General features: G+C 49.5%; 1 protein-coding gene across 2 annotated transcripts in view; it reads left to right on the forward strand.

The window, feature by feature from the left end:
* The window catches only part of tgfb2 (transforming growth factor, beta 2), a 55,141-nt gene extending 34,476 nt beyond the window's left edge, over positions 1-20,665 (forward strand). For both annotated transcript variants that reach the window (XM_062466390.1, XM_062466391.1), the window contains 6 exons: positions 10,839-11,002; positions 16,557-16,689; positions 17,790-17,900; positions 18,129-18,297; positions 19,783-19,936; positions 20,071-20,665. In XM_062466390.1, coding sequence (XP_062322374.1) covers positions 10,839-11,002; positions 16,557-16,689; positions 17,790-17,900; positions 18,129-18,297; positions 19,783-19,936; positions 20,071-20,229 — 890 coding nt within the window. In that variant the 3' untranslated portion in view covers positions 20,230-20,665. The remainder of the gene's footprint in view (positions 1-10,838; positions 11,003-16,556; positions 16,690-17,789; positions 17,901-18,128; positions 18,298-19,782; positions 19,937-20,070) is intronic.
* The last annotated feature ends 4,698 nt before the right edge of the window (positions 20,666-25,363 follow it).

Raw genomic sequence — 25,363 nt, forward strand, 5'->3', positions numbered from 1 at the left:
TGGGGTGTGGTGGCAGTGTGTTAGGGTGTGTTGGGGTGTGGTGGCAGTGTGCTGGGGTGTGGTGGCAGTGTGTTGGGGTGTGGTGGCAGTGTGCTGGGGTGTGGTGGCAGTGTGTTGGGGTGTGGTGGCAGTGTGCTGGGGTGGTGGCAGTGTGTTGGGGTGGTGGCAGTGTGCTGGGGTGGTGGCAGTGTGTTGGGGTGTGGTGGCAGTGTGCTGGGGTGTGGTGGCAGTGTGTTGGGGTGTGGTGGCAGTGTGCTGGGGTGGTGGCAGTGTGTTGGGGTGTGGTGGCAGTGTGTTGGGGTGTGGTGGCAGTGTGTTGGGGTGTGGTGGCAGTGTGCTGGGGTGGTGGCAGTGTGTTGGGGTGTGGTGGCAGTGTGTTGGGGTGTGGTGGCAGTGTGTTAGGGTGTGGTGGCAGTGTGTTGGGGTGTGGTGGCAGTGTGTTGGGGTGTGGTGGCAGTGTGCTGGGGTGTGGTGGCAGTGTGTTGGGGTGTGGTGGCAGTGTGCTGGGGTGTGGTGGCAGTGTGTTGGGGTGTGGTGGCAGTGTGTTGGGGTGTGGTGGCAGTGTGTTAGGGTGTGGTGGCAGCAAAGTTGCCGTACAGCAGGGTTGAGGGACCAAGTGTGTATCCGTGGGTGGAGCTTCCACATGTGCTGACGTGTATGTTTGCATGTGCAGTTATCTGTGCATAACGTGTAAGTGTGCTGTTTTTGTGTGTGTATGTGCAAATATGTGTGTGTGTGCAGATACATTATGTGTGTATACAGATGTGTGCAGATATGTGTGTGTGAGTGTGTGTGCAGATGTTTGTGTGTGTGTGTGCAGAAATGTGTGTGTGTGCAGATAAGTGTATGTGTGTACAGATATGTGTGTGTGTGTGCACGTGTGTGCATAAATGTGTGTGTGAGTGTGCATGTGTGCAGATATATGTGTGTGTGCAGGTATGTGTATATGTGTACAGATATACGTGTGTGCAGAAATGTGTGTGTGTGCAGTTTTGTATGTGTGTGTGCAGTAATGTGTGTGTTGTTATGTGTGTGTGCAGTTATGTGTGTATGTGTGTTTGTGTGTGCATTTATGTGTGTGTGTGCAGTTATGTGTGTGTGTACAAATGTGTGTGTGTGCAGTTATGTGTGTGTGTGCAGTTATGTGTGTGTGTGCATTTATGTGTGTGCAGTTATGTGTGTGTGTGTGTGTTGCTGGGAGGCTGAGAGGACTGGCAGGCCTGGGTGTGTGTGTGTTTGTTGCTGGGAGGCTGAGAGGACTGGCAGGCCTGGGTGTGTGTGTGTGTGTGTGTGTTGCTGGGAGGCTGAGAGGACTGGCAGGCCTGGGTGTGTGTGTGTGTGTGTGTTGCTGGGAGGCTGAGAGGACTGGCAGGCATGGGTGGAGGCTGTACAAAGCACTGGCTATTTTTAGTCCCTGGATTATGTGTGGAGTTGTTTTCAATTTGCTATTGGCAGGTGACATCCACAGGCACCCAGACAGGAGAGAATCTCTCCTTTCTACCATCTACCATCTCAAACTCCCTTTCACTCTCTCTACCTCTATCTCTCCATCTCTCTCTCTGCTCTTCTTCCCAGTCCATCCAGCAAGGCACCCTCCCCTCCCTGTCTCTGTGTAGTCCTCTCAGAGGGGGAACAGGCTGTGCCTTCCCAGGTCTAGCCCAGGGGGAATCTGAGAGCATGTCTTACAGAAGTGAGAAATATTCCAAAGTAGGTCACATGCTTTTCTCTCCTGTCTGAACGGGAGCCTGCAGTCAGAGCGTTTGGTCTCAGTTTCCATTTTCAAATGGTGAAAGTGACTGAGGTAGCGAACAGTTGCATCCGGTAATTTTTCAAAGTAATACATTTTGACTTTTCGGGAATTTGAATAAACATTTGGATATTTTCCTCATAATTCATTGGTTGCTAGTCCAGTCCAACATTGAAGACAAAGAATATCTGCTCGTAAAATACATACCACTTAATGTCATATTTTATGAAAGCCACATGTTATGCTATTAAGGTCTCCACAGTAACTGAAATGTTTTAAAATTACATTGTATGTGTGTGTGTCCGTGTTTGTGTGTGTGTGTGAGTTTGTGGTTTGTGTGTCTGTGCTTGTGATTGTGTATGTGTGGCTATGAGTATGTAGGTGCGCATGTGTGTGTGTGTCTGTTGCTGTGTGAATGTGTATTCGTGCCTGTGTGTGTGTGTGAGAGCATATGTGTGTGCCCTGCCAACCCTGCAAAAACAATTACAGGTGCTCTTTTGATTTCATAACAACCAGGAAAGATGGTTCAATAATTTCATTTCAAAGTGTTTCATTTAGACCTGGTGGTTTTCCCAGTTCAACACAATCCTCTGAATCTGTGTACCTCTTTCATCCTACCTTTTACCCTCACCCCCAACCCTCTACCTCCTACCCTCTACCTCCTACTCTATACCTCCTACCCTCTACCTCCTAACCTCTACCTCCTACCCTCTACCTCCTACTCTATACCTCCTACTCTATACCTCCTACCCTCTACCTCCTAACCTCTACCTCCTACCCTCTACCTCCTACTCTATACCTCCTACCCTCTACCTCCTAACCTCTACCTCCTACCCTCTACCTCCTACTCTATACCTCCTACCCTCTACCTCCTACCCTCTACCTCCTACTCTATACCTCCTACCCTCTACCTCCTACCCTCTACCTCCTACTCTATACCTCCTACCCTCTACCTCCTAACCTCTACCTCCTACCCTCTACCTCCTACTCTATACCTCCTACCCTCTACCTCCTAACCTCTACCTCCTACCCTCTACCTCCTAACCTCTACCTCCTACCCTCTACCTCCTACTCTATACCTCCTACCCTCTACCTCCTAACCTCTACCTCCTAACCTCTACCTCCTACCCTCTACCTCCTACTCTATACCTCCTACCCTCTACCTCCTAACCTCTACCTCCTACTCTATACCTCCTACCCTCTACCTCCTAACCTCTACCTCCTACCCTCTACCTCCTACCCTCTACCTCCTAACCTCTACCTCCTACCCTCTACCTCCTACCTCCTAACCTCTACCTCCTACCCTCTACCTCCTAACCTCTACCTCCTACTCTATACCTCCTACCCTCTACCTCCTAACCTCTACCTCCTACCCTCTACCTCCTACTCTATACCTCCTACCCTCTACCTCCTAACCTCTACCTCCTACCCTCTACCTCCTAACCTCTACCTCCTACCCTCTACCTCCTACCTCTACCTCCTACCCTCTACCCTCTACCTCCTACCCTCTACCTCCTACCTCTACCTCCTTCATCCTACCTCTTACCCTCTACCTCTAAGGGAGTCAGATGGCTGAGTGGTGAGGGAGTCGGGCTAGTAATCAGAAGGTTGCCAGTTCGATTCCCGGCCGTGCAAATTGACGTTGTGTCCTTGGGCAAGGCACTTCACCCTACTTGCCTCGGGGGAATGTCCCTGTACTTACTGTAAGTCGCTCTGGATAAGAGCGTCTGCTAAATGACTAAATGTAAATGTACCCTCTACCTCCTACCTTCTAGCTCCTACCTCCTATCCTCTACCTCCTACACTCTACCCCCTACCTCCTACCTACCCTCTACCTCCTACCCTCTACCTCCTACCCTCTACCCCCTACTCTCTACCTCCTACCTCCTACCCTCTACCTCCTACCCTCTACCCCCTACTCTCTACCTCCTACCCTCTACCTCCTACCCTCTACCTCCTACCCTCTACCTCCTACCCTCTACCCCCTACTCTCTACCTCCTACCTCCTACCCTCTACCTCCTACCCTCTACCTCCTACCCTCTACCCCCTACTCTCTACCTCCTACCTCCTACCCTCTACCTCCTACCCTCTACTCCCTACTCTCTACCTCCTACCTACCCTCTACCTCCTACCCTCTACTCCCTACTCTCTACCTCCTACCCTCTACCTCCTACTCTCTACCCCCTACCTCCTACCCCCTACTCTCTACCTCCTACCCCCTACTCTATACCTCCTACCCTCTACCTCCTACCCCCTACCTTTTACCTTCTACCTCTGTTGTCTAGGCAGAGGAGTGATTCATGGTCTGGGTATTGGTGGAGAGAGAACAGGAAAAATCAGTTTCAGTGCTGAAAGACCCTGATTGAGATGTGGAAATGGGAGTTGGAATATTTTCTTTCTAGAACTGCTACAAAATCACTTAGCTGGCAGAAGCTGGACATCTGTAGAAGTGAACCCTGCCTAAACCACCACACACTCTGCCCAAACCAAACAGTTCAACGTTAAATAGTTTGTTCCTCTCTGCAAGCTCAGATGTTTGCCCACTGCAGGTGCCTCACTGGACAGATCTCAGACATAGGGTTAGGCTAACCGTTCCTGAACTACGTGTCGTTGGAGACGTAGTTAACTGACATGGCCTCTACTGCGTAGCCAGACCAGAACAATCTAGACCAGAGCAATCCAGACCAGAGCAGACAGACAGACAGACAGGAAGTTAGGTAGACAAACAGACAGACAGACAAGGAGTTAAGTAGGTAGATAAACAGACAGACAGACAGGGAGTTACGTAGATAGGCAGGCAGACAGGCAGGCAGGCAGGCAGAGATACAGGCAGACATGCAGGAAGGCAGGAATGAAGGCAGGCAGGCAGACAGGCAGGCAGACAGACAGACAGACAGACAGGCAGGCAGGCAGGCAGGCAGGCAGAGATACAGGCAGACATGCAGGAAGGCAGGAAGGAAGGCAGGCAGACAGGGAGGCAGGCAGGCAGACAGGGAGGCAGGCAGAGATACAGGCAGGCAGGCAGAGATACAGGCAGACAGACAGACAGGCAGACAGGGAGTTGGCTGATGTTCCCCAGACTTCCCAACACCACATCTTTACCATGTGTGTGTGTGGGGGGGAAGTGTGTGTGTGTGGGGGGCAGGGGGGGCAGTGCGTGTGTGTGTGTGCAAGAGAGGTAGCCCAGCTGCAGTTGAATGTGTCCAGTGTTGTGTTTAAGTGTTTAAGTACAGCAGGCCCATTCATGACAAGATGTGTTTCAGAGGCGTGTGTAAACACCACACCCACCCACCACCCCCCCCCTCCACCCCCCCCCCCACACACCACATCCACACACACACACCACACCCCCCCCACACACACACACACCCTCCACACACACCCTCCACACCCCTCCCCCCCACACACACCCACACCACATCCCCCCTCCACACACACCACATCCCCCACCCTCCACATACACACACACACCACACCCCCCCACACACACACACCCTCCACACCCCTCCCCCCACACACACACCCTCCACACACACACACCTCCACATCCCCCCTCCACACACACACACACCACACACTCCCACACACACACACCCCCACACACACACCCTCCACACACACACCACATCCCCCCTCCATACACACACACCACACACACCCCACACACACACCCTCCACACACACACCCCCACACACCACATCCCCCCTCCACACACACACACCACACACCCCCACACACACCCTCCACACCCCCCCCCCCACAAACACATCCCCCCTCCACACGCACCACGTCCCCCACCCTCCACATACACACAGCGATGACTGTTTGAAATGATCCTGATGTCAATATTTGTAATGTAGCGAGGAGTTTAACAACTGCTGGAATGGAATCTGAACGCTGAGTCGGAGATTCGATGTAATCTTTGATTTCTTCCAGTAGGCCTAAGTGTAATATTGCATGGCTGCTTAATCTGTAACGCGTAATGATTTCGTGTTCACGCAACTCAAAAAGTGTGATCCTTGTGGCAAAAATCCTTTGGCCTATGTCTTCGTCTTGCTCGGGTTACGGCTGCCATTTCACCAGGAGGCATATGCGCATCCTGGTTTACGCCTGCTTTTAACAGGTGGAGAATTTTCACCGCAAAATAGAGGTGCGCTTTCACAGGCGTTTTTTGTACATACCATGGAATACATAATTAGGTGCACTTTACGCATCCCCTCCCATCTCTTTATGGGAAACTCCCACTTTCCCCTTGACCCTTCCGTGAATGCATATGCATGACATGGAAAAGCGCAGTTTGCCATTTTCAGTTCCCGCGACAGGCAGTCTGCGCTTTTACCTCAGTGGGGCATGTTTGTACATGCCATGCTTTTATGCGCAAATTGCAAAACAAATACGCCTGAAGTGGGCGCAAAAGCGTTAGTACATGAGGCCCTGAGAGAGAGGGAGAGAGGCTGAGAGAGAGGGTGAGAGAGAGGCTGAGAGAGAGGGAGAGAGAGAGGGAGAGAGGGTGAGAGAGGGAGAGAGACAGAGAGAGGCTGAGAGAGAGGGTGAGAGAGGCTGAGAGGCTGAGAGAGAGGGTGAGAGAGAGGGAGAGAGAGAGGCTGAGAGAGAGGCTGAGAGAGAGGGTGAGAGAGAGGCTGAGAGAGAGGGTGAGAGAGAGGCTGAGAGAGAGGGTGTCGGAGAAATTTAGAATGTAAGGTTATATTCTGAAAATACTGGTGCTAGCATTCCTTTGTCAGTAGAGAGCCCTCTCCCCACATGACCTATAGATGACACTAGGCTTACGTAAACAAACTGACCTAGGTTGACCATTATCATACTAGAGGTGCAATAAACCTTATCTGTGTTGAGTGAATCATATGGTCAAGCCTAGGGTCGGAGAACTCTGTAAGTTTCCACGTGCACGCGCACTCTGTCTCTGGGATTGATCATATTGACAGCTGATATGCTGAGGAGGGGACTTCTCACCAATAAATGGTCTTACCTGAAGACTTTTGAACCAGACAAACGTTGTAGCACAATGGCGTGTGATGTTTTTGTCTCCTTGTGGGCCGGCCGCAAGCAATAAAGCTTTCTTAAACTTTTTCACCGACTGACTGTGCAATGCTTGATAGATTAATAATTCTGACAGAGGGTGAGAGAGGGAGAGAGGCTGAGAGAGAGGGTGAGAGAGGGAGAGAGGCTGAGAGAGAGGCTGAGAGAGAGGGTGAGAGAGAGGGTGAGAGAGAGGCTGAGAGAGAGGCTGAGAGAGAGGGTGAGAGAGAAGCTGAGAGAGAGGGTGAGAAAGAGGCCGAGAGAGAGGCCGAGAGAGAGGCTGAGAGAGAGGCTGAGAGAGAGGGTGAGAGAGAGGGTGAGAGAGAGGCTGAGAGAGAGGGAGAGAGGCTGAGAGAGAGGGAGAGAGGCTGAGAGAGAGGCTGAGAGAGAGGGTGAGAGAGAGGCTGAGAGAGAGGGTGAGAGAGAAGCTGAGAGAGAGGGTGAGAAAGAGGCCGAGAGAGAGGCCGAGAGAGAGGCTGAGAGAGAGGGTGAGAGAGAGGGTGAGAGAGAGGCTGAGAGAGAGGGAGAGAGGCTGAGAGAGAGGCTGAGAGAGAGGGAGAGAGGCAGAGAGAGAGGCTGATAGAGAGAGAGAGAGGCTGAGAGAGAGGGAGAGAGGCTGAGAGAGAGAGAGATAAAGAAAGAGTGGGAGAGACTGATAGATGGAGAGAAGGGCAGTTCTGAGAGAGGGCATTGGAAGGTATTTCATGGGTGAATGTGAGCGGCTAAAGTATGCGCTACACAAATAAGGTCAAAGGTGAAATCAGACACAGTGTCGCTTCCCATGAAGAAGAGCTCAGCCAACCAGCAAGCTCTACTGGCCCTGCTGGGAAACATGACTCATCAGCAGGAAATCATTTGCATGATTCGTGAAGACAAGCTGGTCTCAGCTGGTCCTACTGTATGGTTGGGTAACGTTACAGCCATCAATTTAGGGCACAGGGACCCCCTCCCACCCAGCAGGGGGTGTGTGTCAATGTGTGTGTGAGTGTGTGTGTGTGTGAGTGTGTGTCAGTGTGTGTGTGTGTGTGTGTGTGTGAGTGTGTGTCAGTGTGTGTGTGACAGTGTGTGTGTGACAGTGTGTTTGTGTGTCAGTGTGTGTGTGTGCTGCTGACAAACACTCACCACCACACATATGGCTCCCAGCACGGCTTCCTCTGCTTCTGAGAGAGCCGGGCCTGTCAAGCTCACCGCGCGCTCGTCAGACACGTCACTACGGCTGTGTGGAGGAAGCTCCTGTCTAACAGACACCAACACACACATGGTTCTGGGTAATGTGTGAGTGTTACTAAACTACTGTGCTGGCTGTGTGAAACAATGCTAGCTGGCAAGCTGGCAACCAGCACAAAGAGTGCTATCTGGCTAGCCACACACAGAAAGCTAGCTTACTATCTGGCTAGCCACACACAGAACGCTAGCTCACTAGCTGGCTAGCCACACACAGAACGCTAGCTCACTAGCTGGCTAGCCACACACAGAACGCTTGCTCACTAGCTGGCTAGCCTCACACAGAACGCTAGCTCACTAGCTGGCTAGCCACACACAGAACGCTAGCTTACTAGCTGGCTAGCCACACACAGAACGCTAGCTCACTAGCTGGCTAGCCACACACAGAACGCTAGCTCACTAGCTGGCTAGCCACACACAGAATGCTAGCTTACTAGCTGGCTAGCCACACACAGAACACTTGCTCACTAGCTGGCTAGCCACACACAGACCGCTAGCTCACTAGCTGGCTAGCCACATACAGAACGCTAGCTCACTAGCTGGCTAGCCACATACAGAACGCTAGCTCCCTAGCTGGCTAGCCACACACAGAATGCTAGCTTACTAGCTGGCTAGCCACACACAGAACGCTAGCTAACTAGCTGGCTAGCCACACACAGAACACTTGCTCACTAGCTGGCTAGCCACACACAGACCGCTAGCTCACTAGCTGGCTAGCCACATACAGAACGCTAGCTCACTAGCTGGCTAGCCACATACAGAACGCTAGCTCCCTAGCTGGCTAGCCACACACACAACGTTAGTCACAAAGAACACTCTGCTTGAGAATGTGCATGCTGTGCGTGTGTGGCTCTACAAGACGGTAAACCTACTCTTAAAGGGGTCATTTACTGATTTTATAGGGTATTTCACACTGTTCCTTAAAGTCTCCGAATAGGGTATGTAACATTGGTTGGGCTGAAAATGGCCCAGGTGCTGTTCTATGCGCCCTAATGCCCTGTGAAATAGTCCTGGAATAAAACGAGAGGTTTTCTCCCTTCTATGGTATGCTCATGAATATATAGATAAGCTGCGCGCTGATTGGTTGGTTTACAACGAGCGAAGCAGCGGAGCAAAGACGCAACACGGCCAAACATGTATCGTGAATTTAGATTAACATGACAACACAGGTTATTCAAATGAAACACAGTCAGGAAAATGAAATAACGTTAGCCTTATGGCCAATAAACTAAATCATCACACATTCTACCTATGCAAGATACAGGTGTGGTGCCAGATAGTTTTAAATGCAGGTGCTGAGGGGGTGCTAGATCATTGACAGGGAGAGCTGCGCAATTATATATATTATATATAAATAGTATTAATAAATTAGCAAAACTTGGCCCCTTGTGATGCTAATTTGAATGGAACTGCAGTTGTGCTAGCTGCCGTCTCTGCATCCGCGGAAAACGCATCAGCGGACTGCTCCATGTCAGACTCCGTACAATTAACATCTGATTCTCCGATCAGATTAGCCAGAAATTATTTTTGGGGGTGCTATCTGGGGGGTGCTTTGGTCTTTCTTGGGGGTGCTGAAGCACCTGCTAGCCCCTCCCTAGCACCGCCCATGGCTAATACAGGTGATGTTAGCATTGCTAATAACTGTTAGCGACAAAATCATACTTACAGCTTGCGGTTGTGATGAGCATACGGTCGGAACAGCACCTCTTTTCATCAACAGCGGCTTAGCAAATCCTGCTTTAAATTGTCCAAGGTTTTCAAAACTGTCTTTGGCGAAATGATTCGAAACTTTCTTCAATGTAATTCCAGTGGAAGTACACAGAGCAGCGCGCAGCTAAACTAGTGCCTGAGATCTACGCAAACTCTGAGATTGGGGCGTGACAAAGGTACAGACCAGAGCCAAAAAAGGTGGAGCCACCGAAATGATGTCAACTCATAGGAAAGAGGTGTCAATGGACTTTGAGGTTCACTGTATGTCCATTTTACCCACTGAACTGTCGTTATTCAACTAAACTCAGTTTTGCAGTCAAATACCCCTTTAAAACATCACTTCTACGGTGTAGCATCTCAGCCATGTTTTAAATATTTTCTTGAGGACATTACAGTTTAGTCAAGACACGTGATTGATTTCACCATTTATTCATATACATGAAAATAGGTTTGACTTTGGCGGAATGGATGTACATGGGGAAGCGCTCCCTGCCTTCACTGCAGCATGCATGACATGAGGCAGGGAGCAGCAAGTGAAATCCCCCACGGGGAGAACAGACAGACCACATGGGGGAGAAGGGGACGGTGGTGGGTGGCAGCAGCGCAGAACACGTGAGCGAGGGCACGTGTGTGTGCATATGTGCGACTTTGTAGTGCCGCCTATCCGAGCTAAACCTATGGGCTGAGTACAAAGCGATGGGTGATATGAAGCATGAGTGCCATGCCTGAACTAGGCTTCGCTCATTAGAGAGTCTCTCCTCTTACATGAGCCTTCCCAGATAATTTCTTTTAGGGTTAGGGCTAGATGGAGGTTTCATGGGATTAGGACACATGCAGTCAGGCCCCCACCTCTGAATAACACACACACACAGAAAGCAGCATTAATGCATTTTAGATTTTTTGTTGCTACTGTGTTGATGTTGCTTGCCTAAGAATAAGGTCATAAGAATGTCTTTATGATGTCACTGTCCTTATGATGTCACTGTCCTGATGATGTCACTGTCCTGATGACGCTACGCTACACAGTGCATGTGACTAATATGTGTGTGTGTGTGATACTGAATGTGAGTGAATTGTCGTCAGTAGGAGAGTAAAACGATGTCTTGTGTGTGTCCCAGACGTCATTTCTCCCACCAACTACAACCCCTACTTCAGGCGTCTGTCGTTTGACGTGTCGTCGCTGGAGCAGAACGCGTCCAGCCTGGTGAAGGCAGAGCTCAGACTGTTCCGCCTGCAGAACTCCAAGGCCCGCGTGGCGGAGCAACGCATCGAGTTGTACCAGGTGGGCTGACGCACACTCAGTGCTTACGGCGCTTACACTGACAGAACCAGCAGAATTCAGGGCACTGAAAGTACCCGGATGGCGCACTGCAAACGGTCAAAAAATGCAGTGTACAGCGATGGACACTACTCGCCCTAAACGGGAGCCATCTTGGCTACGTAGCGGAAGAGGAGGAGCCCTTTCGGCAGCTTTTCATTTCATTTCTAAAATAATGGCGGACGAAATGACTCGCGAGCAGATTTGAGTCCGTCACTTCTGCCAAGTGTTTAATGTAAGTGTTCCATTTCCATTTTTACTGTATTGCAGTGCACTGTATTGCAGTGCACTGTATTGCAGTGCACTGTATTGCAGTGCACTGTATTGCAGTGCACTGTATTGCAGTGCACTGCGTAAAAGTGTTCGGTAATACACACCCATATATACACACCAGTGTTGGGTACAGTAGTCAGACTACTTTTGTTAAGTAACAAGTAACTTAACGCGTTACTTATTTAATTGAATAAATCCGTTACTAGTTCCTTGTTCAAACAAGTAACGCGTTACTTCAGTCTTTTAGTCGCAAGCCCTCAGCATGTAGCTAAAAGTCTAGGAAAGTTGATGCTACTTTTCGCTAGGTACCTACGAAAATGTCTTCATCTGCTCGACAAGTGGTTTCTCCTTCGTTATTTTGGTGAGCAGTCTCACGAGCCCAACTTACCGGCTTCATGGAGCCGACCAGCTAAATAGTTATTTAAGACTTGCATGTAGCCTACAGTAGGCCTACGTAATGTCACATTAAATAATGTATCTGAACTCAAGCTTGTGTGGTGCGTCGCTGTATCGTTGCAATGGTTTAGGTTTAGGATTATATTACAGTAAGTAAAATTGTCTGGTTCAGTACATAAGTGAAGTGAACACCATTTTGCTACCATATACCTAGCTATAATTAGCTTTGTTTTGCTCCTAGATTCAGACCTATCCCCGGTAAATTGTAGAGCTAGCTAACTACTAGACTTCTGCCCTGCATTTTACAAAATTATTTATTGATTAAAGAGTTCCTTGATTCAAGAACTTACAAATATTGTTTTTCATTATGGTGAATTATTACCTTGATCCGTCTTGCTGTATAATGAACATTGATCATGTTATATGCGAATGACACTGAATATTCAGTACAATATGTGCTATTGCTGAGGTCAATCCATTAAATGTGCCTTCTGGGCATAAGAGTGACCAAGGTGAATTGTCTTAGAAATAAAAGACTTTTCTTAATGTAACGCGAAAGTAACTTAACGCCTTACTCTCTACAGGAAGTAACTAAGTAACGTAACTAGTTACTTTACAAGGAATGTAACTAGTAACTGTAATTAGTTACTTTAAAAAGTAACGTTACCCAACTCTGATACACACACACACTCATATATACACACAAACACACTCATAAACACACCCACTCATATATACACACACACACACTCATATATACACACAAACACACTCATAAACACACACACTCATATACACACACACATTCATATATACACACAGGGCATGACATTAGCACCCGCCAAATGCGGGTAGAATTCGTCTGTGGCGGGTAAAGCAGTCAGTCTTACTACTAGCCACTTTGGCGGGTGGAATTCTATATCTCTATATATTTTTTTTGTAGCAGGGCTGCCAACTCTCTCGCATTTCAACCAATTTACACGCTCTCACGCCACACATTGTATTTCTCACGCTGAGAAGGAAACGACCAAGTAGTTAACGTTGTAACCAGTAATGGACGAGGCGCAGATACACTGAGTGAAGCAACACTCAAGCTCACGACGCGCGAACACAGAACACCCGTGAAATATCGTTTCGGGGCTGGGTTGGGTTGCGTAGCCAAATTTGGGTTGGCCCTGTTGCGGGGTGGAACGGGAGAGGGAGGGTTTCGACGCACCAGTTGCTAATCAGGCTGAGCGGGGATGGAGATACTTGTTTTTACTAAATAATAAAATATATTTTTGTACGTCGGCCTTTACTAATCTTCTGTGTTGCCTTTTGCCGAGATCTAAACCCTGCACGGGTGGAGCCGGGTTCACTGTAACTGTGACAGCCCCACCAAATCTCACTCCAAGGTTTTTTGAAAAGTTTGCAACCCTGTTGTAGGCTAGTCTTCTCAAAACACATCTAAAATAATAAACTCATTGCAGGGTTCTCAAGCCTCACGCATTGACCATGAGACACACGCATTTCAACATTCATTCTCGCTTTCACACATACTGCAAATGTTTACTCCTCAACAGGTCTGCAAACGCCTTTGTAAACCGAGATTTGTTAAAACGTTTACAAATCGAGGCGACAAAGCGTTTGCAAATGTTTACTCGAGGAGTAAACATTTGGTTTCTTATATACTACAACAATACGTGGGAAGATCCCAAATCAAACACGTCGAATCTGGAGCAGACGCCATGTTGTCAGAGCAATCAGCTGCACTTGCACTGGTGACGTCACTACATCTCCAAGGCAACATATCAACAACATCAATTCGTCTTCTGTCTGCTTCAGATACGGGAAGCGATTGCGGGGCGTTTGCGGACCTGTGCAAAAACCGTATTTAGTTGTTTTAGTTTTTTGGAGGGCTTTTTAGGATACTTTGTTGCCGAGCAGATGCAACGTTGTTAAGGTCAATGGCTACATCTCCAAGGCAACCGCTTGTTGCTAGGTCCGTAAAAACGTTTATTTACCTCTGCGAACTTATTTATTAACTTTTGAGAACGTCTTCTGGACCAATAGGAACAGCGTATTGGTCCAATTATTACACTAGTATATAAGAAACACAAACATACAATATAAGATAAACATTTGTTTGTAGGACATTTGGGAATCGGAATTGATTAGACAAAAATAATGATGTTGTTTATAAATATTTAAGTTGACAAAGTTTTGCTTGTGGGTTTTTTCAGTTTAGTTCATATATTTTGTACATGTACATTTTATCATCTTTATTTGGGTGTTGACAATGGTCATTTACATGTGAAAGTATTGTAAAACTAGTTATTCAAGTCAATTGTAGCAAACCGTAGTCAACTTTAATAAAATAAAACTTAATTTCCCAACAACAAAATTGTGGCTAATGAAATTACTGAGTGGCTAGTAACTTTGGAAAACCACTAGCCACAGTGGCTGGTGAGCAAAATGTTTTATGTCAAGCGCTGTATACACACACACATACTCGTATATATATACACACACTTACAAATACACGCATATACACCCACACACTCATATACACCCACAAACACTCATATATACACACAAACTTATATATACACACACATGTACACACACACTCATATATACACACACACTCATATATACACACAAACTTATATATACACACACATGTACACACACACAGTCATATATACACACAAACTTATATATAAACTCATGTACATACACACACACACTCATATATATACACACACACGTATGTATACACACACATATACACACACATTCATATATACACACACACACTCTGGAAGGAACAGAAGGGTAAAATTTAAGAAGCCACTGCAAATTTTACCCTTCTGTTCCTCACTTAAAACGGTCTTACTCAACTTTTTAAAAATATGTATTTATAATACCCAGAGCTGTATATTCACACACACACACACACACACACTAGCTAACCAGCCAGCCTTTCTTATCCCACCCCATCCAGCCTGCCTGCCTAGGTCCCTCCCAGCCGGGGGGAGGGTGGAGTGGCGGGGTGTGTGTATGTGTGTGTGTGTGTGTGGGGGGGGGGGGGTGGGGGGGTGGGGCAGGGCAACGGCCTTTGGAGGGGGGGGGGGGGGGGGGTGACAGCTGGACCAAACAGCTCCTGGCTTGGATGGGGGTTCAGTCACGCAAACACACACTGGGAAGCATGCGAGGGAGGATAGATGGACTGGTGGGGACTTGATGATTGTGAGACCCTCCTTCCCCTCCTCCCCTCCTCCCCTCCTCCTCTCCTCCCCTCCTCCCCTCCTTCCCCTCCTCCCCTCCTTCCCCTCCTCCCCTCCTTCCCCTCCCCTCCTTCCCCTCCTCCCCTCCTTCCCCTCCCCTCCTCCCCTCCTTCCCCTCCTTCCCCTCCCCTCCTCCCCCCTTCCCCTCCTTCCCCTCCCCTCCTTCCCCTCCTTCCCCTCCTCCCTTCCTCTCCTCCTCCCCTCCTTCCCCTCCCCTCCTCCCCCTCCTTCCCCTCCTCCCCTCCTTCCCCTCCTCCCCTCCCCTCCTTCCCCTCCTCCCCTCCTTCCCCTCCCCTCCTTCCCCTCCTCCCCTCCCCTCCTTCCCCTCCTCCCCTCCCCTCCTTCCCTTCCTCCCCTCCCCTCCTTCCCCTCCTCCCCTCCCCTATTTCCCCTCCTCCCCTCCTTCCCCTCCTCCTTCCCCTCCTTCCCCACTCAATCACTCATCCCCTGCTAACTGCAGATATTCACACCTCATTTATAAAGGCTCTCAGAGAGGGGGGCTGGGTGAGGAGGGGGTCTTGGTGATTATGGCTCTAGTCCTACCTCCAGCCTAACCCTCACCTCCAGCCTCAGATCCAGCCTCTAATCTAGCCTCTAATCCAGCCCCAGCCTCAGCAGCAATGTTTTATACATTAGGGAGCTTCAGGCCAACATAAACACAAGACGGAGGAATAACAGCCCTCCCGACTCCCTCCACACCTCCTCCCTCCCTCCATCTGTCTCCTGCTCTGCTCCTCCCAGGGCTGACTAATCGATCAGTGAGAAGCTGAGACCCAAGGGGGGGGGGGGGGGGGTTACAGACCTGGGCAGTTGACCCCAGAGTGACACTGAGGACACAACGGTATTTCTCAGTGGTTAGAGCATTTGAGTGCAGATCCAAGAGGTCGAAGGTTCAAATCCCCGTCTGTAAACTGCTTGGCTAAAAGCATCTGCTAAATGAATATGTTACATTACAATCGGTTTTCATCCTGACGGGCTGGTGATTGGTAGTTTCTACTCCCAGGCTCAACTGTGATTGGTCTGTTCTACTCCCAGGCTCAACTGTGATTGGTCTGTTCTACTCCCAGGCTCAACTGTGATTGGTCTGTTCTACTCCCAGGCTCAACTGTGATTGGTCTGTTCTACTTATCAAGGGCTGGTAGCAAAAGGGAGAGAAAAAACTGAATTGATTTGATTGATTGTAATTATGGAATTGAAAAGAACATATTTAAGCATATACTGTAAGTCGCTCTGGATAAGAGCGTCTGCTAAATGACTAAATATACTATACTCGATACTTTTATAGAGATTAGGTTTCAAGAAATTTATATTTCAAAAGATAATAAATAATATATACAAACTATTAAATTTATTTATGCCTATTTTGCTCTAAACTCAATTAAAGGTTTTCACTTACACCTTTATGTTTTCAGCCTTCTTGAAAATGATAGTGACCGTATTCTTTTACCATTTTGATAAAGGTCATCATGACCCTTAAAATTATATAAAACTCATTTTTGCCGTATCTGTCACATATTACCCTTTTGCTCCAAGCCCTCGTTATACATCTGTGATTGGTGTGTCTTGGTGCATCTCCACAGATCCTGGGGCACAAAGACCTGACGTCGCCCACGCAGCGCTACATAGACAGCAGGGTCGTTCGCACGCGCACCCACGGGGAGTGGCTCTCCTTTGATGTCACAGAGGCCGTCAGTGATTGGCTGCTTCACAGAGGTAAGAGGCAGGGCCAGGGGCATCGCTAGACCCCTTTCACTGGCCAGTATAAATCTGCTGTGCCCCAGTATTTTTTTTACAAGCTTGAGTTTCAACAATCTACTTTATAAGGGTTAGGGTCAGTGCATTCATTTCGGTTTGATAATCCAGGAACAAGAAACGCAGTATCCTAATCAACGCTTGTAAAGTAAACGCAGTTAACCGAAAACACACAAGTCTGAACTGAGGTAGGCTAAGAAAACATTCAGAAACTAAAGAAAGTATCTAAATAACAGGCCTACTAATTATCTTATTTGGACTCAAACATAATAACAACATGAGTCCAACGTATTGTATTACATGATGAAACAAAAAAAACATTATTTGTGCTCAAATTATTGCACAAAATATTTGCTTGCGCACTGCTGCGCACTTCCATTAACTATTGATGTCCCTATCAAAGCTGATTGATTGATTGACTTTATTCATCCCACACTGGGGAAATTTCACCGTTACAGCAGCTGATTTAAAATAGATAAAAGAAAAATAATATGAAAATAATTAAGAAATCAGCAAATATAAATATAAAACAATGCAAATATGTACAGAAATATACACTAAAAACAGTGTTTACCAGTAGTGCAGTTTACAGTGACCAATAACAGAGTACACAGTATTGCACATGTTGGTTAAATAGTCTGATGGCAGAGAGGATGAAGGACCTACAGAACTGGACTAGCAGAAACCGCAGCCTGCTGCTGAAGGAGCTGTTCAGTGCTCCCACAGTGTCATGGAGGGTTAGGGTTATGGTAAGAGAGATTGTCCATGATGGACGTCAGCTTGGCCAGCATCCTCCTCCAGTAGACCACACCCCCAGCAGACCACACCCCCAGCAGACCACACCCCCAGCAGACCACACCCCCAGCAGACCACACCCCCAGCAGACCACAGCCCCAGCAGACCACACCCCCAGCAGACCACACCCCCAGCAGACCACACCCCCAGCAGACCACAGCGTAAAACACTGCTGATGCTTCACTCCACACCCGCCCCTCCGCTGGGAGTCCTTGATCCACTGCTCTGGGATCTGCTAGCAGCCTGACTGTCTCTTCCCCTTGCAGACAAAAACAGTGGGTTCAAGATCAGCCTGCACTGCCCCTGCTGCACCTTCGTCCCATCCAACAACTACATCATCCCAAACAAGAGCGAAGAGCTGGAGGCCCGCTTTGCAGGTGAGCCTCTTCAGCCCAGGTAACCAGAGGTCCAACAACCCCAGGTACAGACTGTGTCCTAGCTCCTCCTCACGGCCTGTCTGTCCCCAGGTACAGACTGTGTCCTAGCTCCTCCTCACGGCCTGTCTGTCCCCAGGTACAGACTGTGTCCTAGCTCCTCCTCACGGCCTGTCTGTCCCCAGGTACAGACTGTGTCCTAGCTCCTCCTCACGGCCTGTCTGTCCCCAGGTATCGACGACAGCTCCCTCCACAGCGGGGACCTGAAGGTGTTTAAGAAGCGTCGTCATAGCGCCCAGGCTCCCCACCTCCTGATGATGCTGCTGCCATCCTACCGGCTGGAGTCTCAGCACAAGAGCCACCGCTCCAAGAGGGCGCTGGATGCTGCCTTCTGCTCCAGGTGACCCCTGAGCATGTCCCCTCACCCCTGAGCATGTCCCCCTGACCCCTGAGCTTGACCCCAGACCCCTGAGCATGTCCCCCTGACCCCTGAGCATGTCCCCCTGACCCCTGAGCATGTCCCCCTGACCCCTGAGCATGTTCCCCTGACCCCTGAGCTTGACCCCAGACCCCTGAGCATGTCCCCCTGACCCCTGAGCATGTCCCCCTGACCCCTGAGCATGTTCCCCTGACCCCTGAGCATGTTCCCCTGACCCCTGAGCTTGACCCCTGAACCCCATGAGCTTGACCGCTGTATCTTATCCATCTTTCTCATCCTTCTCCTTTTTCTCCACCCTCTTTCCCCTCTCTCCTTTCACTCTCCTCTCGCTCATTCCTTTCTCTTATCCCTCCCCCTCTCATCCCTCCTGTGTCTCCCCCTCCCCCTCTCATCCCTCCTGTGTCTCCCCCTCCCCCTCTCATCCCTCCTGTGTCTCCCCCTCCCCCTCTCATCCCTCCTGTGTCTCTCCCTCCCCCTCTCATCCCTCCTGTGTCTCCCCCTCTCATCCCTCCTGTGTCTCCCCCTCCCCCTCTCATCCCTCCTGTGTCTCCCCCTCCCCCTCTCATCCCTCCTGTGTCTCCCCCTCCCCCTCTCATCCCTCCTGTGTCTCCCCCTCCCCCTCTCATCCCTCCTGTGTCTCCCCCTCCCCCTCTCATCCCTCCTGTGTCTCCCCCTCCCCCTCTCATCCCTCCTGTGTCTCACCCTCCCCCTCTCATCCCTCCTGTGTCTCCCCCTCCCCCTCTCATCCCTCCTGTGTCTCGCCCTCCCCCTCTCATCCCTCCTGTGTCTCCCCCTCCCCCTCTCATCCCTCCTGTGTCTCCCCCTCCCCCTCTCATCCCTCCTGTGTCTCCCCCTCCCCCTCTCATCCCTCCTGTGTCTCCCCCTCCCCCTCTCATCCCTCCTGTGTCTCTCATCCCTCCCTCATCCCTCCTGTGTCTCCCCCTCCCCCTCTCATCCCTCCTGTGTCTCCCCCTCCCCCTCTCATCCCTCCTGTGTCTCTCATCCCTCCCTCATCCCTCCTGTGTCTCCCCCTCCCCCTCTCATCCCTCCTGTGTCTCCCCCTCCCCCTCTCATCCCTCCTGTGTCTCCCCCTCCCCCTCTCATCCCTCCTGTGTCTCACCCTCCCCCTCTCATCCCTCCTGTGTCTCACCCTCCCCCTCTCATCCCTCCTGTGTCTCTCATCCCTCCTGTGTCTCCCCCTCCCCCTCTCATCCCTCCTGTGTCTCACCCTCCCCCTCTCATCCCTCCTGTGTCTCCCCCTCCCCCTCTCATCCCTCCTGTGTCTCACCCTCCCCCTCTCATCCCTCCTGTGTCTCCCCCTCCCCCTCTCATCCCTCCTGTGTCTCCCCCTCCCCCTCTCATCCCTCCTGTGTCTCCCCCTCCCCCTCTCATCCCTCCTGTGTCTCACCCTCCCTCCCTCATTCCTCTCTCCCTCCACCTCTACAGAAACGTGCAGGATAACTGCTGCCTGCGATCTCTCTACATCGACTTCAAGAAGGACCTGGGCTGGCGTTGGATCCATGAGCCTAAAGGCTACAGCGCTAACTTCTGCGCAGGGGCCTGTCCCTATCTCTGGAGCGCCGACACCCAGCACTCCAAGGTGAGAAGCCGGCTGAGGGTCCCCAGAGGAGAGAGGGGAACAGAGGTCACACGTCTGCAGCAGACCCACATAGTAGACCTGTGTCTGACACTGTGTGTGTTTACGTGTGTTTGACACTGCGTGTGCGTGTCCAGGTGCTGGGTCTGTACAACACAATCAACCCCGAGGCGTCCGCCTCCCCCTGCTGTGTTTCTCAGGACCTGGAGCCCCTCACCATCCTCTACTATGTGGGCAAGGTGCCCAAGATCGAGCAGCTGTCCAACATGATCGTCAAGTCCTGCAAGTGTAGCTAGGGCACATACACACACATATGCACCACACACACGTATGCAACACACACAATCACATACCCCACACTTACCACACACCACACTCACCTTACACACTCTACATACACCACACCCACACACCCTACATACACCACACACCTAACACTCTACATACACCACACACACACACCTCACACTTTACATACACTACATACACCACACACACACACCTCACACTTTACATACACTACATACACCACACACACACACCTCACACTCTACATACACTACACACACACACCTCACACTTTACACACACACCTAACACTCTACATACACCACACACACACACCTCACACTTTACATACACTACATACACCACACACACACACCTCACACTCTACATACACTACAAACACACACCTCACACTTTACACACACACCTCACACTCTACACACACACACCTCACACTCTACACACACACACCTCACACTCTAAACACACACACCTCACACTCTAAACACACACACCTCACACTCTACATACACTACACACATACACACCTCACACTCTACATACACACACACACCTCACACTCTACACACACACACCTCACACTCTACATACACCACACACACACACCTCACACTCTACACACACACCTCACACTCTACACACACACCTCACACTCTACACACACACACTCACACTATTTATACACACACACACAGAGATAAAGCCCCACAGCTGATGCTTTAGTACAGTCAGAAGGCCCATCACCATCTCCCCACAGCTGATGCTTTAGTACAGTCAGAAGGCCCATCACCATCTCCCCACAGCTGATGCTTTAGTACAGTCAGAAGGCCCATCACCATCTCCCCACAGCTGATGCTTTAGTACAGTCAGAAGGCCCATCACCATCTCCCCACAGCTGATGCTTTAGTACAGTCAGAAGGCCCATCACCATCTCCCCACAGCTGATGCTTTAGTACAGTCAGAAGGCCCATCACCATCTCCCCACAGCTGATGCTTTAGTACAGTCATGTTTCTGAGTTTAGAAGGCCCATCACCATCTCCCCACAGCTGAACCAGAGCATGTCAAACACTGGAAATATATGATGAGTGTTTATACATGATGAGTGTTTATATGTGAAATAAGTCCCTGAAAGTAAGACCTACCCCATGTTCCACATTCTAATCAGCCCTCAAGCCTGATTTCTCATCCTATCAAACTATGGTTCTTTTCTGTTTTGGTTTTGTTTGTTCAGTAACGTATTTTTGTTTGTTCAGTAACTGTATTGTGTTGTTCATTAACTGTATTGGGTTAGGGTTAGTTGGTTGTTCAGTAACTGTCGCAGACAAAAAAAAGTGTCTCTCAGGCTGCTGCATTTATACTCCGGCGTACAGTCGCCTGTGCTCAGCGTTCGCGTGACACTCGACGTACTGACGTAGGACGACGTCAACTGAATTATTTCACCTTTACACTGTTAACGCTTTGTAGGTGATCGATCTGAGAAAATGGCTGTAGAGAATTTTGAGATGGAGATAGTGAGTACATTAGAGGAGGAGGGTTGGGGCGAGGGAGAGAGAGGGTTTGGAAGATTAAGAGAGCATGTCAGTGGAGGAGGAGTTGGATTTAGAGGAGGAATTATTAACAGTATTGCTGTTAGCGAGAGAGCAGGGGAAAACAGCTGTTGAGCGCTCACTGAAAATTCAAACAATGAAGTCAACGACGTGTGCCGTCTATCTAGCCAATCACACTTGTGCGACACTATGTGACGACATCAGCGCCAGTAGAACTTTCTCCTGGTAGCCGACACTTACAAGCGACGGTTTAAAGTGTCGACCATGACGTCATTTCTGTCGGCGAACATTTCAAAAGTGTCTGCGACCTAAGTATAAATTGGGCTTTAGGGTTATGGAAGTGTATGAATGAACAGTTCTAGAACAGCAGTTGGTTCTAGAACAGTCACACGATCCCTTCCGATCAAGACTTTTCCCAAGGGCAGAGAAGAAGAACTCAAGCCACACATATGCGTACTTAACCTACTGTCTCAACAGCCCTCACAGGCCCTAACCTACTGTCTCAACAGCCCTCACAGGCCCTAACCTACTGTCTCAACAGCCCTCACAGGCCCTAACCCTCTGTCTCAACAGCCCTCACAGGCCCTAACCTACTGTCTCAACAGCCCTCACAGGCCCTAACCCTCTGTCTCAACAGCCCTCACAGGCCCTAACCTACTGTCTCAACAGCCCTCACAGGCCCTAACCCTCTGTCTTGTAACTCTCTTTCCCAAACAAGAGCAGCACAATTTGAACCATTTGTAACTCTTTCCCAAACAAGAGCAGCACAATTTGAACCATAAACCTACAGGTTCTGTTTTAGAAGATCTGTAACAAACTAATGTTCCCTCATGCACTGTTCTGATAGCTTCTGAAGACCTAGCAGTGTTAACCAGGCATAACCCAGTGTTGACCAGTCAACTTCATTCTCCACTCACACTTACAGGAAGTGATGTCATTCTAGGAAGTCCAGAAAGACAAGTCCAGATGTCATTACATGCTCTTAATAGGTACAGAGCTTTAGTAGAGACATGTTACAGAAGGGTAACAGGAGAGTTATAGTTCCAGTAGGTGAACATAAAGAACACCATGTGTTTCCATCTGTGTGTTTAGAGGTTCCAAGTCTGGATCAACTGTCATGGTCTGGAACACTATAGTTGTGTTTGCTTCCAACTGGTCAACTTTTCACCCACACCTCTTTCAAAGTGTAAAGCCGTCTTTCAGTCATGTTTTTGTCCTCTGTAGTAATTAAGATTGTTGGATATGAGAAAGGGTTAGGGTGAGTAATTTGCACTGATATTTTAAATGTCCTTTTTTTCCTTATTTTTTTTTTAACCTTTTTTCTTAGTCCTCCCTCCCCACATATGAAATGAGGAGTGCTGATGCTGTGATGTGTCCCTAACTCCTCCCCCTGTGATGTGTCCCTAACTCCTCCCCCTGTGATGTGTCCCTAACTCCTCCCCCTGTGATGTGTCCCTAACTCCTCCCCCTTTGGGCATCAGCACCGCTGTACTTCCTGTTTAACAGGCAGTAGATCATCTGTAGTAACGAGGCGCCAACATCATGATCCAGCTTTCTGTTTGTAGTTCTTATTGTTGTTGTTTATGTTATTGTTGTTGATGTTGTTGTTGACCCACTTGTATCATGACACAGTATTGTTGTGGTGCTCTAGCGGTAAAAAAATAAATTATTTAAGTTACAAAGAAAACCTGTTTCATGCCTTTTTATTCTGTTGTGTTATTGTGGCCGTATGCTGGAACACACTCTGCCCTCTCCTCTCACAGAGGGTTAGGGTTAAAGGGTTAAAGGGTTGAAGGGTTAAAGGGTTGAAAGGTTAGGGTTAAAGGGTTAGGAGAGGAGGGGGGTGTAGGGGGAGCATAGAGGAGAGGAGGAGGGGAGTGAAGGGGGAGCAGAGAGGAGAGGAGGAGGGGAGTGAAGGGGGAGCAGAGAGGAGAGGAGGGGAGTGAAGGGAGAGCAGAGAGGAGAGGAAGAGGTGAAGCAGAGACAAGAGGAGGAGGAGGGGGAGCAGAGACAAGAGGAGGAGGAGGGGAGGAGGGGGAGCAGAGACAAGAGGAGGAGGAGGGGGAGCAGAGACAAGGGGAGGAGGGGGGGAGGAGGGGGAGCAGAGACAACAGGAGGAGGAGGGGAGGATGGGGAGCAGAGACAAGAGAAGGAGGAGGGGAGGAGGGGGAGCAGATACAAGAGGAGGAGGGGGAGCAGAGACAAGGAGGGGAGGAGGGGAAGCAGAGACAAGGAGGGGAGGAGGGGAAGCAGAGACAAGGAGGGGAGGAGGGGAAGCAGACTGATTTGGGGATCCAGCTGGCGCCACACAATCACATGAAATCAGAGAGAAAGAGAGAGAGGTTCAGAGAGAGAGGTTCAGAGAGAGAGGTTCAGAGAGAGAGGTTCAGAGAGAGAGGTTCAGAGAGAGAGATCCAGAGAGAGAGGTTCAGAGAGAAAGAGGTTCAGAGAGAGAGATCCAGAGAGAAAGAGGTTCAGAGAGAAAGAGGTTCAGAGAGAGAGATCCAGAGAGAGAGGTTCAGAGAGAAAGAGGTTCAGAGAGAGAGATCCAGAGAGAAAGAGGTTCAGAGAGAAAGGTTCAGAGAGAGAGGTTCAGAGAGAGAGGTTCAGAGAGAAAGAGGTTCAGAGAGAAAGGTTCAGAGGGGTGACATCAGCACAGAGCAATGGAACAGGAGAGAGATTTTGTGTGTGTGAGAGAAAGATTGTATTTGTATGTGTGTGTGTGTGTGTGTGTTTGTGTGAAAGAGGTTGTGTGTGTGTGTGTGAGAGAAAGAGATTGTGTGTGTGTTGTGATGTGATAAAAAGGTGGAGGAGAAAAGAGGTGACAGTCAAAACAGAAAATGCATGACCAGTAGCCTACAGTGTGGATGTGGGTCTAGGTAGATCTAACACAGGGGTTTCCCCTCTCCCCTTCACTCCCTTCATCTCAAGGTTGGCAGGCATGGAAATGTCATGATGGAGAGAGACAGAGAGAGAGGCAGGGACAGAGGCAGGGAAAGAGGCAGGGAAAGAGAGAAAGACAGGGAGAGAGACAGGGAAAGAGAGAAAGGCATGGAGATAGACAGAGGGAAAGAGAAAGGCAGGGAAAGAGAGAGAAGCAGGGGTGAGAGAGACAGAGAAGGAACCCTGGAGCTTTGGACAATCTATCCCTTTGGAGCGAGCAAGCAAGTCTGTCTGTCTGTGTGCATGTCTGTCTGTGTGCATGTACGCGTGTGTGTATATGCGTGTATGTGTTTGTGGATGTGTGAGCGATGACAACATGTATATTGAGTATATATCACACACATTAACCCAAACATACACACACACATTCACCCATACACACACACACATTAACCTAAACACACACACACTCACAGGTCTGTGATGAGAGCTCCATATGAGTCCAATCTGTGTTCAGTGAAAGGTCTCCTCAAACAACCTGGGTCAACCTGCCCCCCTGGAGAGAGAGGGGGAGAGAGAGAGGGGGGCGAGAGGAGGGCAGGGGGGGAGAGGGGAGAGAGGGAGAGGAGGGAGAGAGAGGGGGAGAGAGGAGGGGAGGGGGGAGAGAGGGAGAGAGAGGGGGGGAGAGGG

Source organism: Osmerus eperlanus, chromosome 7, assembly GCF_963692335.1.
Source record: "Osmerus eperlanus chromosome 7, fOsmEpe2.1, whole genome shotgun sequence".
Classification (NCBI taxonomy): Eukaryota; Metazoa; Chordata; class Actinopteri; order Osmeriformes; family Osmeridae; genus Osmerus; species Osmerus eperlanus.